This window comes from Astatotilapia calliptera, chromosome 7 (assembly GCF_964374335.1).
Source record: "Astatotilapia calliptera chromosome 7, fAstCal68.1, whole genome shotgun sequence".
Lineage (NCBI taxonomy): Eukaryota > Metazoa > Chordata > Actinopteri > Cichliformes > Cichlidae > Astatotilapia > Astatotilapia calliptera.
In genome coordinates, this window is record NC_137428.1 from 54,762,523 (window position 1) to 54,777,010 (window position 14,488).

At 39.3% G+C, this 14,488-nt stretch overlaps 1 protein-coding gene across 3 annotated transcripts; it reads left to right on the forward strand.

The window, feature by feature from the left end:
• The first annotated feature begins 238 nt into the window (after window positions 1–238).
• Window positions 239–14,073, forward strand: cep152 (centrosomal protein 152). 3 transcript variants are annotated; one of them, XM_080304651.1, is made up of 28 exons: window positions 239–439; window positions 567–729; window positions 839–956; window positions 2,879–2,988; window positions 3,118–3,178; window positions 3,320–3,607; window positions 3,965–4,112; window positions 4,418–4,558; window positions 4,898–5,037; window positions 5,292–5,492; window positions 5,631–5,778; window positions 5,879–5,970; window positions 6,067–6,230; window positions 6,338–6,539; window positions 6,652–6,756; window positions 6,842–6,972; window positions 7,066–7,194; window positions 7,271–7,571; window positions 7,664–7,921; window positions 8,465–8,596; window positions 8,675–9,328; window positions 9,645–9,720; window positions 9,870–10,037; window positions 10,141–10,225; window positions 10,806–10,888; window positions 11,045–11,201; window positions 11,289–11,392; window positions 11,795–14,073. In XM_080304651.1, exons 3-28 carry the CDS (start codon window positions 867–869, stop codon window positions 12,610–12,612), a joined length of 4,986 nt encoding a protein of 1,661 aa, XP_080160777.1. In that variant the 5' UTR covers window positions 239–439; window positions 567–729; window positions 839–866; the 3' UTR covers window positions 12,613–14,073. The 3 variants fall into 3 exon arrangements, with proteins under 3 accessions (XP_080160777.1, XP_026031358.2, XP_026031360.2); XM_026175573.2 differs by having other exon boundaries at window positions 239–729; XM_026175575.2 differs by having other exon boundaries at window positions 239–729; window positions 9,873–10,037.
• Window positions 14,074–14,488: the final 415 nt, after the last annotated feature.

Genomic DNA, 14,488 nt, shown 5'->3' on the forward strand with positions numbered 1-14,488 from the left:
CGAAGTTTTCATAAAAGTGTGGCTTTGTTTGCACTTAAAAATTAATACATGTTGACCATGAATAAAAAAGGAGGAAAGAAAAACAAAAAATAACATGAAAGAGCAACAACAAACATAACATTTTATATATAATTTCCAAATATTCTCGATAACTACATTACCCATAATTCTAACGACTTTGTTACCATGGACACGGGGTTAACTAGCTCCGGGGTTCTCAGCAAGAAAAGAAATCTTGTAAATAGCTTCACCTGGTATGTTTTGTTACGCCAAAAAGCATTTAAATTAATATTTTCGTGTCGGTGAATTAGCGTCAGTTGTGGTGATAATGAGTAAGTCTGTGTGCAATCAGATTCTTAAATCTGCTCTGTCTCAAAGAGCCTCAGTGGTTTGGCGCTGCTAACGCGCGCGAGTTTTCAAAGTGGGCGAGTCTAACAAGGTACGGCTAGCAGGAGTTAGCTTTGTTCGCTACAAAGTTAGCTTCCATCTTAAATGTTCGTAAACTGGCCTATAATTTGGCATTAAACCTGCGTGTCTTATTAAACGTGTTGGGCATATGTTTCCAGAGCTCGGCTGGATCGTTTGTTTGGCATGTCCGGGTTTACCGCTGGCTAAAAAGCCTCACTGTTTTGTAATAAACAGTGCAGCATGGCTAACAGTTAAAGCTAATACTCAATAAAGGATTACGCAGTTCAGCAAAGGAGACATCTGGCGTCTTTTAACTAACGGGTAAGCTTTAATATATATTTCTAGCTGATATCAATGCGTAATTTTAGTTAACTTGAGTTTTTAACTGCTGTCAAAGATAAATTAAGTTTTGTTGTTCCTGTTTTCCTAGGATCCCCTAAACGACCAGGAGGGTGTGCATGATGTCTATTGATTTTGACAGTGCTGCTCTTCAAACCCAACACGATGAAGAGGAATACGACCAAGAGGACTACGCCAGAGAGCAAGAGGTGCAACACTCAGATCTACAGCTTTTCAGAATTATTCAGATAACATCTGTCTGATAGTTGTGCATCCAGTTGTTGGACTGAGTTCACATTCGGCATGCACCCTGAATTTCTTAGGATATTTACAATAACAATTTGATGGATATTATTTATTTACTTTGTTATTTAGTGCCCACTTAGCTAACTGAGAAAGCATATTGTGAAAACACGATTTGTCTTTCGGCTCTTCATCTAATTGTCTTTAAACATATTTAGCCAGCTGACTCTGCTTGTTTCATCGCGCATTGGCTACAGCCATCATAGTTGCTGATATCAGTCAACACAGTAGAAAGCCTGTGCATGTTATTCAACATGCAAGAACACAACATCATGTCCAGCTAATGCTAAAATTACAAAATGATAAGAAGCCATTATTTATCTCAGCTTACTTTACATTTACTGTCACTGTGTACAGTGATTGTATGTTTACCAAATTGGACTACTACTGTTAATCTTACATTTCTCTTTGTGAGTTTGTAGTGCTGTCTGGGGAATCATTGACAAGTGCATTGTTTGAATTTCACAAGCACTGCCTGCTTCACAGTTACTCACTGTTATTACTCACAACTATAATCTGTTGTGCTGTGAGCTTGAGCTATTATTGGCTCAAGGAAAAGGCCTCCTTCCAGGTGTGTCACACTGAAACCAGCTCAGCCCTTTGGCTTCCCCACTTTCTATTTGGGTTACTTGGCTTCAGGAGAGAGAGTGAAGAAGCATTTGCTGATCTTATAGAGCTCAGCATAATGGGCTTTAAATAGTATTAATTAAATTGATTTTCATTTCATTTATTTTTATTTATTCTTTTTTTTTTCTTTTTTTAGGCTATAACCTACTTATAATACACTAGCTCGTTATGGATAATGTCTGCCAGCAGTAACTGGAATGTTTCTGCTCCAGTTAACTTCGCTATATGTTTTGTCTAAACAATGGAGGTCTTTGGGAGGCAAACAAGACAATACCACAGGGAGCCGACAACATGCCAGGCACATTTTGGATGTTTTACACAGAAGGCCTTCTCTACAGGCAGATTAGGCTGGGGGTTATCTCGTGGTTTCACAGCTAAAGTAGAAATGCCTTTTCAAATTTTGTTGACTGTGTAAGTGGGATAATATGGGTCCTTTGGTTGTGGACACAGTGGAGGATCTGAGGAGTATTCAGCGGTCCTTATGGGAAGTAAGTCCAGCTGGCTCTGCTTGTTTCAACACACATGGCTGTTTGTTATGTAACTTTGGTTAGTCTGTTACTGAAGAGTTTGGGTTTTTTGTGTCATTTTATTTGTAAGAGTCAAAATATTAAACAAGGGTACATTTGAAAAGCCTTAATGAGAATCAGTTTTATGTCAAAGTAAATTTACACATATGGGTTCTAAACCAGTGATTAACATAGGAGTAAATTCACCCATTTAGGTCACAAAATACAAATACTGCCATATGAGCACAATGTGCAAATATTTAAATAGTAGACGTTTTTTTGCCATATAAAGATTGGGCTACACTGTGCAGTGCTGTGCAAAATACAGTCGGAGAGTGCAAATACTTCCATGATTAATCATTTAATCAAAGTTTATCCTTAAATCTCATATGCAAACACAAAAAGCTTCTGAAAGTGTTTTAAGGTATAGCCTGAGTCATTTTGATTTAGTAAATCTGCACAGCATAATGTAATGATATTTAATATAACAAGTATTTCTCAAAACTGCAGCTAAATAATAAAAACACACTGCATAAGACTTTTACAGCCTTTTAAGCTGTCAGTGATTGCTTAGCTCTGGTGTTTTTTTCCTCTATCTTTGTTACTTTATAACTCAGTTGCGAAGCAACCATGGTGACTCATTTCCATGTGCTATTTTCTCTCTTTCTTTTTTTTTTTTTTTTCCTTTCTCGCAGCTGCACAAGCTGCTCACAGACCTGCCTGATGACATGCTTGAGGACAGCATTGACTCTTCCTCCCCAGAGCTGGATTACACTGCCTGCAGTAATAAAAACACTGGCAACAGGTAACACATGTTGCTGCTGATGACACTATTGGTAATGTCACATTTCGAGAACTCTGGGTGTGGTTCAAGACAAGCAGATTTGTTGTCACTGCAACATTAGTTATCATTTGTTGTGCTTTCTCTACTTAGCCCACAGTCCAGCTGGACTCGGCAATGGTCTGATCATCCAAGGCCAGCCCCTCATACACAGGTAGAGTGTTAGTTTATGTTCAGTAGTAGATTTAGGGGCCTAGAATATTTTTGCCATTTAAAAAAAATACAACTCATAAATGGTGCATACAAAAAAAGTTCAAAAGGGAAAGAATCACTCTCTGTTATTGTCTCTCTAAAGAACTATGACGAAGGGTTGAACAATGAGTATGCATATAAGGACGGAGCTGCTCGTATTAATGGACATCGGAGTCCTCCTCAAAGTCAACCACTGCCTCACACCTGGAACCAGGATCATCAGTTCACACAAGCAGATTATACATGCACAAGCATGGGCACAGACAAAATGACAGAGACCAGTGATTTTTCCACCGAGTTTGAGTCTAAACCATACCCTCAGGGTGCCAGTAATCATGTGGAATATAATGGAGAAAGAGGATACATAGACAAGCAAAACCACCAATTTCAAGTGAGTGGACCATTTAATTTCAAAAGCGTCCAGAAGGTCGTAGCTGTTATTGTGCTGTTCTTTCCTTTAAAGTTTTAGGTCTTAATGCCTCCAAATCATTTGAATAAATAGTAACATGAAAGGGTTTCTAGTATTGTTTTTAAAAAAGCAGCATTTTATTCCAAAAGAATCATACATTACTTGTGTGTATGAAGTTTCCTCAAATGTCATTTTAAATTAACATCTTGTTATCTGGCAATTTGTAGTTTGTGCATTTTTATTTTTTTTATGTTTGTATGTTTTGTTTGTGTATTTTGTGTTTTTTTTTAAATACAGCAACATTTTCACTACTTTCATACTATGTTTCTATGTTTAAAGTCTGAAGTATGTGACAGAGGTGCAAATCAGTACAAGGTGAGCTACAATCCTCATCATCCTGCCCATCAGCCAAACATGTTTAAGCCACAGGCTGCTCCGCAAGGTCAGTTTGACCATCTGCAGAGAGATTTCCTTGACTCGACACAACGTAAGTCTTACTTTCATTGACTAAATAATATAACTGAGTACACTGACATGTAAATATAAACTATTTGATGAGATGTGTGCCTGTTTCGGGACTGCAGGTGGAGATTGTCAAGTAGCTTAATCTGTTACAAGGCATTTTTTTTTTCTTCTAGTTGTATGCATAGTCTAGCTGTACTGCAGAAAGGTGTAATTTGTATCGCCAGTGGTTTTAAAAAACAAACAAACATAAAACGACATTGCTTAAATTGAAAATGTCTTCACAATTAAAAATGACTAAAATTAAACACTAAATGATCTTTGTTTCAGAAAATGCTGACCGGGAGCAGCTTGCCCAGGTGCAGATTTTGAACAAAGCTCAACAGAGGCAAATTGAAGACTTGGAGCGAAAACTTGAGGATTCACGGCGTAACATGAGATACCTCGAGCATCAGTTTGTAATCGTCAAAGGTATGTTCAACTTTAAATGAGGGACATCTCACTTTGTTGCAGTACTTGAACAGTGATGTGATTTTGGAGATTTCTTTAATACTTTCAGGAAGAACATTTAATGTTGGTACTTAATTTTTTTTACAAGCATCATAATAATAATAATAATAATAATAATCCACTCAAAACCTTGGGCACTTGGGACTTGAGAGGGATTGTCAGTTTATATAACTGAGATTAGTAGAAGGAAATGTAAGTTTTTCTTTAGTTGGTTAAAACGTCTGCCCCCTTGTGGCTGTTAGTGATGTAGCACTTCTTGCCAGATGTACTGATGGTCCTTTTAAAAAATATTGTCCATAGATGAAAAGGACGGCCTAGCAGTAAGTTTAAGGGAAGCGAGTCGATTGATTGAAGAAGCCAAGGAAAGAGAGGTCCAAATGCAAAACAAGCTGAAGGCAATGGAGCAGCAAATACAGATCCTCACTGAGAGAGACCACGAGGTGTGTTCTGTGCTGACAAACACTGTTTTCATTCTATTTTCTTAGTTATTTAATGCTAAATTTAAGACAGTAATAATATTTAAGTATAACTATTAAAGAAACATGCGTTTACAGATTTAAGAATTTAATATGAAATTTTGCATACAAATGTGTCTAAACCAGCTCTGCTTACTGAAACATGATGCATGACTGAAACCTTTGTATGAGAATGCTTCTTTTTAGTGTATACAGCAAAGGTTTTCTTTTGTTTGCAGAACATGAAGAAACTGAGTGTGGCAGATGCTGCGGTAGACAGCATGAAGCAACAGATGTTGGAGCTTCGCCGTTCTGACACGCTGTCCAGAGCGTGGGAACAGCATGACAGAGACCTTGCCGTCATAAAGGAGAAGCATGAGGCTGCTCTGTTAGCCCTGCAACAGAAGCTGGACTCTACCTCTCAGGCTTTGAATGAACAGGTCTGGAGTTTTATTGACATAGTATTAGAAAATGGAACAAGTTAACCATAAGTCCATTGTTTGTCATCAGACAAATTTTGATCATATTATTATTATTATTGTTAAGTCAGGGTGTGTTTTTTGTTTTGTGGCTTCCAGCTTGATATTGGTCAGAAGTTACGGGAGCATGTGAAGCTGTTGGAGCGCCAGAGAGAAGAAGAGCAGCTGGAGAGAGCCAGAGTGGTGAATGCACTCACTCAGCGTCTGGAAGAGAGTCAACAACAATGTGCCAAGCTGCTGCAGACAAGTGTGTGAACTCCACATGAACATTACTGAGCAGCTGACACCCACATTACCTTATTCTTGCTCACATTTAATTGATCTAATTATCTGTTTTTTATTTTCAGATTCAGTGCAAGAGATGAGTCAAATGCAAATCAAACTACAGCAGGCACTGTCAGCCAAGGCCCTGAGTGAGAACATGAACAAAGTTTTACAGGTTTGTCCTCAGATTTTTCTAAAGCACAACTACTTCTGTGACTTCTGATGAACAAGCTGCACAAATGTTTTGTGTTTTTCCATTTTCACCCTAAAGGAGGATATGGCTGATCTCAAGGAGCAGATCGCTCTGTATGAATCTGCAGTGAAGCACGGTGTCATTGTGATAGACCTAAGCAGCAACTCGGAGAACCAGCTGTCTGAATCCTGTGTGGATTTGGGGTTGAAGAAAACAAACAGGAAAAATGGCACACTTAATAGGTAACCGTGTGAATACAGACCAGTCATTGTGATCTGTATCTCTTCCCCTCTTGGGCTGAACTCTCCAGAGTAACCTTTGGAAACACATCTTTCTGTTGTTTTGTCAGTACTGCTTTGGCTCACCTGTCAGACTCTAAGCTGCCTAAGGATGAGGCTTTAAGGTTGCTACGAGTAGAGATGCAGCGCTGCCTGGGTAGTTTAAAGGGGAAGCGGCAGAAGATCAACCAGCTGCAGGAGGAGCTCCAGCAGTGTCAGCGTCGAGTGAATGAAATGCAGATTGAATTAGATGAAAAAAAACTTAACTCTGAGGTGAGCGCTGACTCCTGAAAATTGTTACTTTTCTAAACTTTGGTTAATTTTATAAAAGGACTAAAAGTGGGTGGGATTAGGTGACTGATGCAGACATTTTTGATTTACCCAGATGAAAGAAACCAGCCAGAAGAAACATCAAGACATGACTGGAGACTCTCAAAAAGAGTTGATGAGGTTACAGGAGGACAAAACACACTTGCAGGAACAAGTGGAGGTGGGTTGACGTTTGTTGCCAGACTAATCATGTTCTTAGTTTTTTGGCTAAGTCACAAAAGACTGTTGTCTTCTCCAAACTGCAGCTGCTAGAAAAGAAGAATCAGGAGCTGAAAGAAAACGAGGAAAAACTGAAGTCTGCCAATTCTGAGTTGTGCACCAAAATGAGGGAAATGATCCAGGAGCTCGACCAAGAAAAGCAAGAAGCTGCTGAGAGGTAAAGTTGACTCTTTCTCTTCCTCCTCTTTCTTGGGGCACGTGTATTTTCCTGTTATATGTATTTATAAGTATATGTGCTTCTTTTGCTTAGATCTGAGCGGATTCATCAGCAGTACAGGAATGATGTGGTTAACAGGATCAGAACAGAACTCATGCTGGAACACGATGCTCAGGTAGAGCGGCTGACGACACAGCACCAGCAGCAGCTTCAGCAGTTACAGTAAGTCTCCTGCATCTCATGCTAAAAATATAGTTGATTTCAGACTTTTGTGGATATTTTTCTATTTTTTCCACAGAAGCCAGCTCTCTGAAGCTAATGATAAGATGCTGGCGGTACAAGAATGTTACATATCTGTCTGCAAGGAGAAGGACTTGCTTGAAGAAAGCATCCGCAGCAGAGAGAAGGAGGAGAAGTTGATCAGAGAGGAGAGTGGCACAGCTATGCAGAAGCTGAGAAGTGAGCTTGAGGCTCAGCATCAGGCCTCAGTTATGGAGCTGAAAGCTGTCTGGTCCAAAGAGAAAGAGGCTGAGTTCCAGCAAACACTGACTTCTCATTTAGCTTCCACTGAGGCTGCATGGAAGGAGGAGTTGCAAAAGGTATGACTATTAAAATGTATTCCTATCTCCCTCATTCGACTAATATTGGTTTCATACAACACTTATTTTCTTCTGTTCTACTTTTTATACAGATGGAGAAGACCTGGGCCCAGAGGTTGGAGGAGGCTACAAGAGAGGAACATCAAGAGGTTGCTGAGACAAGCTGTCAGACGGATGAGAATGAGGTCAGTTGGACAATTTCTGCTGAGGAGTTGGACTCCAGGCTCAGTGCCCAGAGACAGCAGCTGCAACTGGAATCTGAAAATGTCAGAAGGAAAGCTGTGGAGGAAGCCAGGAAACGAGTCCAGAGAGAGCTGCAGGAGAAACACCTGGACGACATGGCTAAACAAGTCAGTGCGTTTTTGTTTTATGATTGTATTTCAAGAGAAATATTAAACATATTTTAATGGTCATCAAAATGCATGTGTTTTGAATTATTAAAGTAGACCTACTTTAATTTGAAAAGGCTTGATGACTGTCAAGTGATTGGGCTGTAACCAAACAAAAAACCCACCAGCAACGCAGTTTGAGGTCTTTGGCTTTGTTTTTGTGCTACGATCACAGGCTGATAGACTGATTTGGACTAGCATCCCGTACAGACCAAGACTTTGGTAAATAATTAAACATTTCACCAGATATCGACGCATTAAAAAAAAAAAAAAAAATCACCAGAGTGCGGAATATGACATTTCAGACCCTTAAAGTCAACTTCATCTATTTTAGGTACAGAGATTTAAACCATCAATTTTAGTGTATATTACTCACAAGACTTGGTTAAGTTATTTTCCACCATTATGTAAAAATGTTTATATCATAATGATAGTTCTTTTCCTCTTTGACATGATTATTTGATTCAGTTAATGGACATAAAAATGCGTTTGTGTTTGTTTCAGGTTGAAGGGGCAGTAACCAGAGCCTATAATCGCTGGATTGAGGATCTCACTTCACTGCCAGAATATCAAGCTGCTCTACAAACTGAGAAGGAGAAATGGGAACAACTGCAAGAAAAACACACCCAACAGAAGGTATGAAAGAGTTTTTGTCCTTTATTTGAAAGTGTCACTGCTGTTGTCTGGGTTTATATATTTATTTAAATGTTTTAGGTGTCCCAAGCCCTGAAGGAGGCGGAAGAGCAGTGGCGCAGGAAGCACAAGAACCAGCAGGAGGAGAACGGCTCTGGGCCACAAAGGATGGAGGAGCTGCAAGAGGAACTGGCAGCCCTCCAGAGCCAGCTGGAGCAAGTGACCAGAGAGCAAACTGCCTTATTGAAAGCTGAGCTGGCAGGAGCGAGAGCAGCCTGGAACAGAGACAAACAGCAGGAGATCACCATCATCCAGGCCCGCAGTGAGCAGGTATATCAAGCCAAGCTGCAAGAGCAGTGCAAAAAGCTGGAGCAGGCTGTATTCCAAGCCAGAGAAGATGCTGATCTCCAAAAGAATGAGCTGCTCCTACAGATGGAGGCCAAGCTTCAGCAAACTGTGAGTGCTCGTGAGGAGGAGTGGCGATGCCAGCATGCAGAAAAGGAAACGATCCAAGGAAAGCAGATAAGAGATGAACTACAAGCAGAGCTTCAGACTGCACTCGCAGAGGTCCAGGCACAACTTCTCAGGAATACCAAAACGGATCATCAGGGTACTGAAGACACTCGGAGGACCAGCGGGGCTACATCAGAGGCTACAATAACACACATCATCCAAACTTCATGCAGAGACATAGTCCAAAGAGCAGTAGCCCAGGCTAAGAAGGAATGGAAAACAGTGAGTTGTTATATTTCTAAAGAATATATAAATGATAAATGTATAAATTAAGTTGGTGTGCAAAAGGAAAAGATTAGAGTAGCCAGAGAGATGAGTAAGAAATGTCATCATTTTTATTACAAGTACTGCTATGAATGATTTGTACAGCACGTGTGTGTGTGTGTGTGTGTGTGTGTGTGTGTGTGTGTGTGTGTGTGTGTGTATATATATATATATATATGTGTATATGTATGTGTATATACTATTTATTTATTTTACAGATTTGTCTTTTATTTAGAAAGTTTTTCATCTGAAGCTTTCATTTTTGATCCCACAGATGACTGAAGAGAATTTGAGCCGTGCTTTGAAGGAAACGCAGAAACAGCACGAAGGAGAAATAAAGAAAATGCAAAGTACGCAATGAGCTCCTCTCTAGCAGGACATGAAAATGTTCTGCTTGTATATCAACTTGACATAATCTGTTCATTTCATGAAATGGTTGGTATCAATATTATATGGCAAGGTTTTTTTTTCTGTTTTTTTTTTTCTGTTTTTTTTTTAGCAGTCTTATCCCAGCAGAGGGAGCAGTGTCATTGCAGGAAGGAGTGCAGTGAAACTGTAAGTAAGCTGCAGAAGAAGAATCAGGAGCTCCAGAGACATTTAGAGAAAACCTGTCGACAACTCCAGCACAGTGTTAGAGAGCACAAAACTGCCATACAGCATCTCAAAGGTAGTGCATTTAAAAGACCTTATTAAGATTCTTTTATAAGATTTTTTTTTTTTATGAGCTGGAACTGCATGTGTGCTGACGGGTTAAGTGCTATCTGTTGTAGATGAGCATGAAAGCGTCTTACAGAGGGCAAAGGAGGAACATCTGCAACAGTTAGAGGAAGTGAAGAGAGCAACAGAATCATCAGGGTTTGTGTTTTTTTTATTTTTGCCTTTAATTTAATGGTACAGTGAAAATTGCTATTGCCTTGCTGCACTTCAGTTATGTCAAAAACAAGTTGTTTCATAAATCTAATGCCTTTCAGAGCTACGTATTCAATTAGACCTCTCAACAAGTTTCTTCGGTTTGATCTTTTAATTTACAAGTTTAATTTCTTGAGACAAGTCGCTCCAAGATGCTCCAAGTTTATTTTAAACTTGGAGCATCTAAATTATCTTGGCATCATAATCTGTCAAGACAATTTAGATTTTAAAAAACCATAAAGAAAATAAGAGATTTCAAAGCTACTTCAAGGGACTGTTAAATGCTTCTTACTGTGGGACCGCTTTACCTGATTTATATTAAGAAAACAAAAGAAACAAGGACTCTTCTGTATGTTAACACTCTGATAATTTCTGAACTGCATAATTAGACATGGCTTCATTAATCCCCCACTGGGGAAATTCACTTGCTACACTGTGTCAAAATGTTTACTGAATACAGTAAAATACACAGAGATTAAAGACAAAATATGTATTTAACCAGGATTGTTGACTGTTTTGCTTGCAGAAGTTCTGGTCAGCAGCAAAAGCTTCAGCAAGGCCTGGAGGAGATGAAGCAGCAGTACCTGATGACTGTGGAAAAGATCAGAGGTTGGCGTTAGTGCCGGGGAATTAAATATGCATATCTTGTCGTTTGTTGTTGTTTTTGTTTTTATGTTAAATCATGTGTCCCAAAAGGTTGATTCTGTTCATTTGGATGTTGCATTTTTAAGTAAAACAGTGTTTTTTGGGGTTTTTTCCTTTCAGGAGACATGCTGCGTTACCTCCAGGAAAGTCGAGAGCGTGCAGCTGAGATGATCCGCAGGGAAGTGCAGAGGGAGAGGCAGGACACTGCTAGAAAGATGAGGCGGTATTATCTGACCTGTCTGCAGGAGTTATTGGAAGATGGAGGAAAGACCGCAGGGCAAGAGGCCATAATTATCCTAAACTTGTTTGCTTGGTTCATCATGGCTCCTCTTGTTAATTGTATCGATTTTCCTGTCTTCTGCAGTGCTGAAAAGAAAATAATGAATGCTGCAAGCAAGCTGGCAGCCATGGCCAAAGTGCTGGAGACTCCAATCAAAAGTAAATCAGCAAAGAACCAGAGTTTCCAGAGTGAGTGCTAATGTGCTAAACCATAGGTGTCAAACTCTGGCCCGCGGGCCAAATATGGCCCGCAGCCTAATTACATTTGGCCCGCGAAGCCATACCAAATTATTATCAGAGCTGGCCTACTGGTATTATACAGCTAATATATATATTGTTTAGTATTAAGCTTTGCTTGTTCCATATTCAGTTTTTCAGCAAAACTTGTTTGAGTCCATAAGAAAAGATTCATTCTTAAATCTGGAGGAAGATTTTTTTCCAATAAATATTAATGTTAGCCCGCGACCTTGTTCCAGTTTTGAATTTTGGCCCACTGTGAATTTGAGTTTGACACCCCTGTGCTAAACTGTTTTACTGGGATTTTTTTCTCACCATGCCAGTGTGGTTTGCATCTGTGTTTTGCATTGACAGGATGTTCAATGGCTGTATCCACCACTGGCTGCCTTCCAGGTAGAAACGCAGGTTTCACTAAGAACCTGCCAACCCTCACTGAGCTTCCTGACTTCAGGACAGAAGAGAGATGCCTCAGGGAAAAGACTTGTGCTGATTCAGAACAGAATCCAACCGCAGATGTGAGAACTAAACTTTTGAGCCACCTGGACATTCTTGCATCAAGGAGGGAGGAGACCTCTGTGGATGAAGGGATGAAGCCCCAAAATGTTTATACCACCCAGCCGTCGTACAAATCCTCTCATCAAACGGTTTCTCCATCCCACATGAATTTGGTCAATGTGTCTGTGAGGTGTAAGAGCAGAGAGATGTACATGCAGGGAGGTGACTCGAGGAAAGCCGAAACCCATTTGGATTCACAGCGTCAGAGAAAACCTGTCCTCATCCAGGAGGCTCCTGTCAGGGATGAGAAACAGAACGACTGGAGCATGACTAGTGGTGACTCTGACACAGACTTCCAAGTCCCCAGACTGTCCTACTCAGGGAGGAAAGTGGAACCAGTGAAACCCTTTTCTGTGTCGGCTGCATCAGCAAGCAACATAGGGGAATTCGGCAGTCACAGCCCTGATGTTTCTGACCTCACTGTTTATAATGAGATTTCTAAGAAGACTCCTGACACAGAGACATTTGTGCATGCAAAGAGGAGTGTGCACAGAGAGCCTACTCCTGGCTCTGAATGTGAGAAGCTGCAGGAAGGCTGGTCAAGGCCTCCGTTTTCTGAGTTGAGGCAGCGCCAACAGGACAGTGGCTTTGACAGTCCCTTCTACCAACAGAAATAACAAGCGAAGGGCAGACATGAGGTAAAGTTTCAGTTAGCTCATCAAATGGTGCCTTACAGTGTCAAGTGTTTACATTATATAAAATTTTGTCCTGAAAGTGCTTGAACTTTGTGTTTGTTGAGTTATTTGTTAGGCAGAGTTTGATCTGTTGGCAGCTTTTTTTCTTTGCTTGGTGAGGAAGATGTGAAGGCTGATGATTGTACTTAAGTATGAAGCTACAGCAGCTGAAAATTAACTAAACTGTTAGTTTGGCTCTAAGTCTTAACAAAATCGGTCTGCTCACATGTTTGAAGCTTACAGAAGAGGATCTGGCATTAGCCATTGGGGGGGGGGAAAAAAAAAAAAAAAAAAAAAAAAAATTATATATATATATATATATATATATATATACACATACATACATACATACATACATACATACATACATTTTTATTTTTGGGTGTGTTTCTTCTAGTTTGTTTTTTTTTAATTCTGGGGGGAAAATACTCATGACCCTCTCCAATCTGGCCTTGATCCTCATCTGTATAAACTCACCAATTAACATGTGATCTTTTGATGAAATATTAGTAATAGTAATGACAAGTTGTGGGCCAGAAAAGCAGACAGGTGAAGACCTTCGCAATTTCGCAACAAATGTCGCAACCTGCCGTTTCATATTTACAAAGTACGTATGGAGGAGGTTCATAATTAACTCTGCGGAAAGTGAATATGTATGTTTAGTATTGAATTATTGCATTGTGTAAACAAACGCAGGCTGCATCTCATATAAGGATTTAAATGGCAAAGTCCAGTGAAGCAATGGACCTTTTTTTTTTCTGTTTAAAACGTTTTCAAGTCTCCTTTTGTAAGTGACACTTATTTAAATGTCCCTTTAAATATCTGTATCTACAGCAAAAATCACATCAAAATATGGGAGCCACCCAAGAGGCCTGTCTGTGCTGTAACTTTAAAACGTTTCTGTATTTCTAGCACTCCAGGAAAATTTATTTCAACATTTACAGATCTGCAAATGTTTTGTTTTTTTTGTTTTTTTTTAAATCCACATTTATTAATCTGCACCCAGAGATCGCACACAGTATTTGTTACACATTTACAAATCTGAGTATACACACACAGACTGAAGAACAAACAACCTTTGACACACATTTGAAAATAATTGTGCTACGGTATAATCTAGTACACATTGTACATTTATTTCGGTCATAGGCTGTAACTGGCACACAGGAGTTCACTGAATCAGAGATACTCAGTCAAATACTGGATCCTTACTGGGTCACATCTTCTCAGTCTGGGGTTAGGTTTTTTTAAAACCAGTCAGTTTGTGTTTTTTACTTTAAAAAAAAAATGTTTATATATAATGTTTGTTTTTAAGATCTGCAGAGCATAATTATAAATGTTTCTATATTGTGTTTGTGTATATTGCTTGAAATCTTCCTTTAATAAATCTTATTTAACTGAAAACTAGGAAGCAAATTTATTATGAAAGCTAAACCTTACAAGCAAAAAAGCAGCTGATCTATTATTCCTCTTTATTTGGTAGATATGTGAAAATGAATAAACATGAATCTATTTACATATATTAATATATTAAACGCAGACATTGTCCATGTTTAGACAATGTTTTGTTTTTTTTCCTTTTTCAGATGTATCAGCGAGTGCAGGACTTACAAATTTACAATGATTTTTGCTTTTGTCTATTTGTCTACACCGGCTCACTCCATTCATCCATTCATGTCCAAAACTAGCTGCTTGTTCCCAGGGATTACAGATAAAAACGAACTTTTAGCTGTTTCCACACACCGGTATCATGCAACTTGATACATGTACATGTTCCACTACCTATTGATAGCAGTCATATGGTAGCAGTGCCCATCTA

What these genes read in the sequence shown, in the direction of transcription:
- cep152 (XM_026175573.2), top strand. Translation starts at nt 867, where the DNA reads ATGATGTCTATTGATTTTGACAGTGCTGCTCTTCAAACCCAACACGAT. An exon ending in TGCCAAGCTGCTGCAGACAA is followed by an intron (nt 5,779 to 5,878) that starts GTGTGTGAACTC and finishes TTTTATTTTCAG; the next exon opens with ATTCAGTGCAAGAGATGAGT. An exon ending in TGGACGACATGGCTAAACAA is followed by an intron (nt 7,922 to 8,464) that starts GTCAGTGCGTTT and finishes TGTTTGTTTCAG; the next exon opens with GTTGAAGGGGCAGTAACCAG.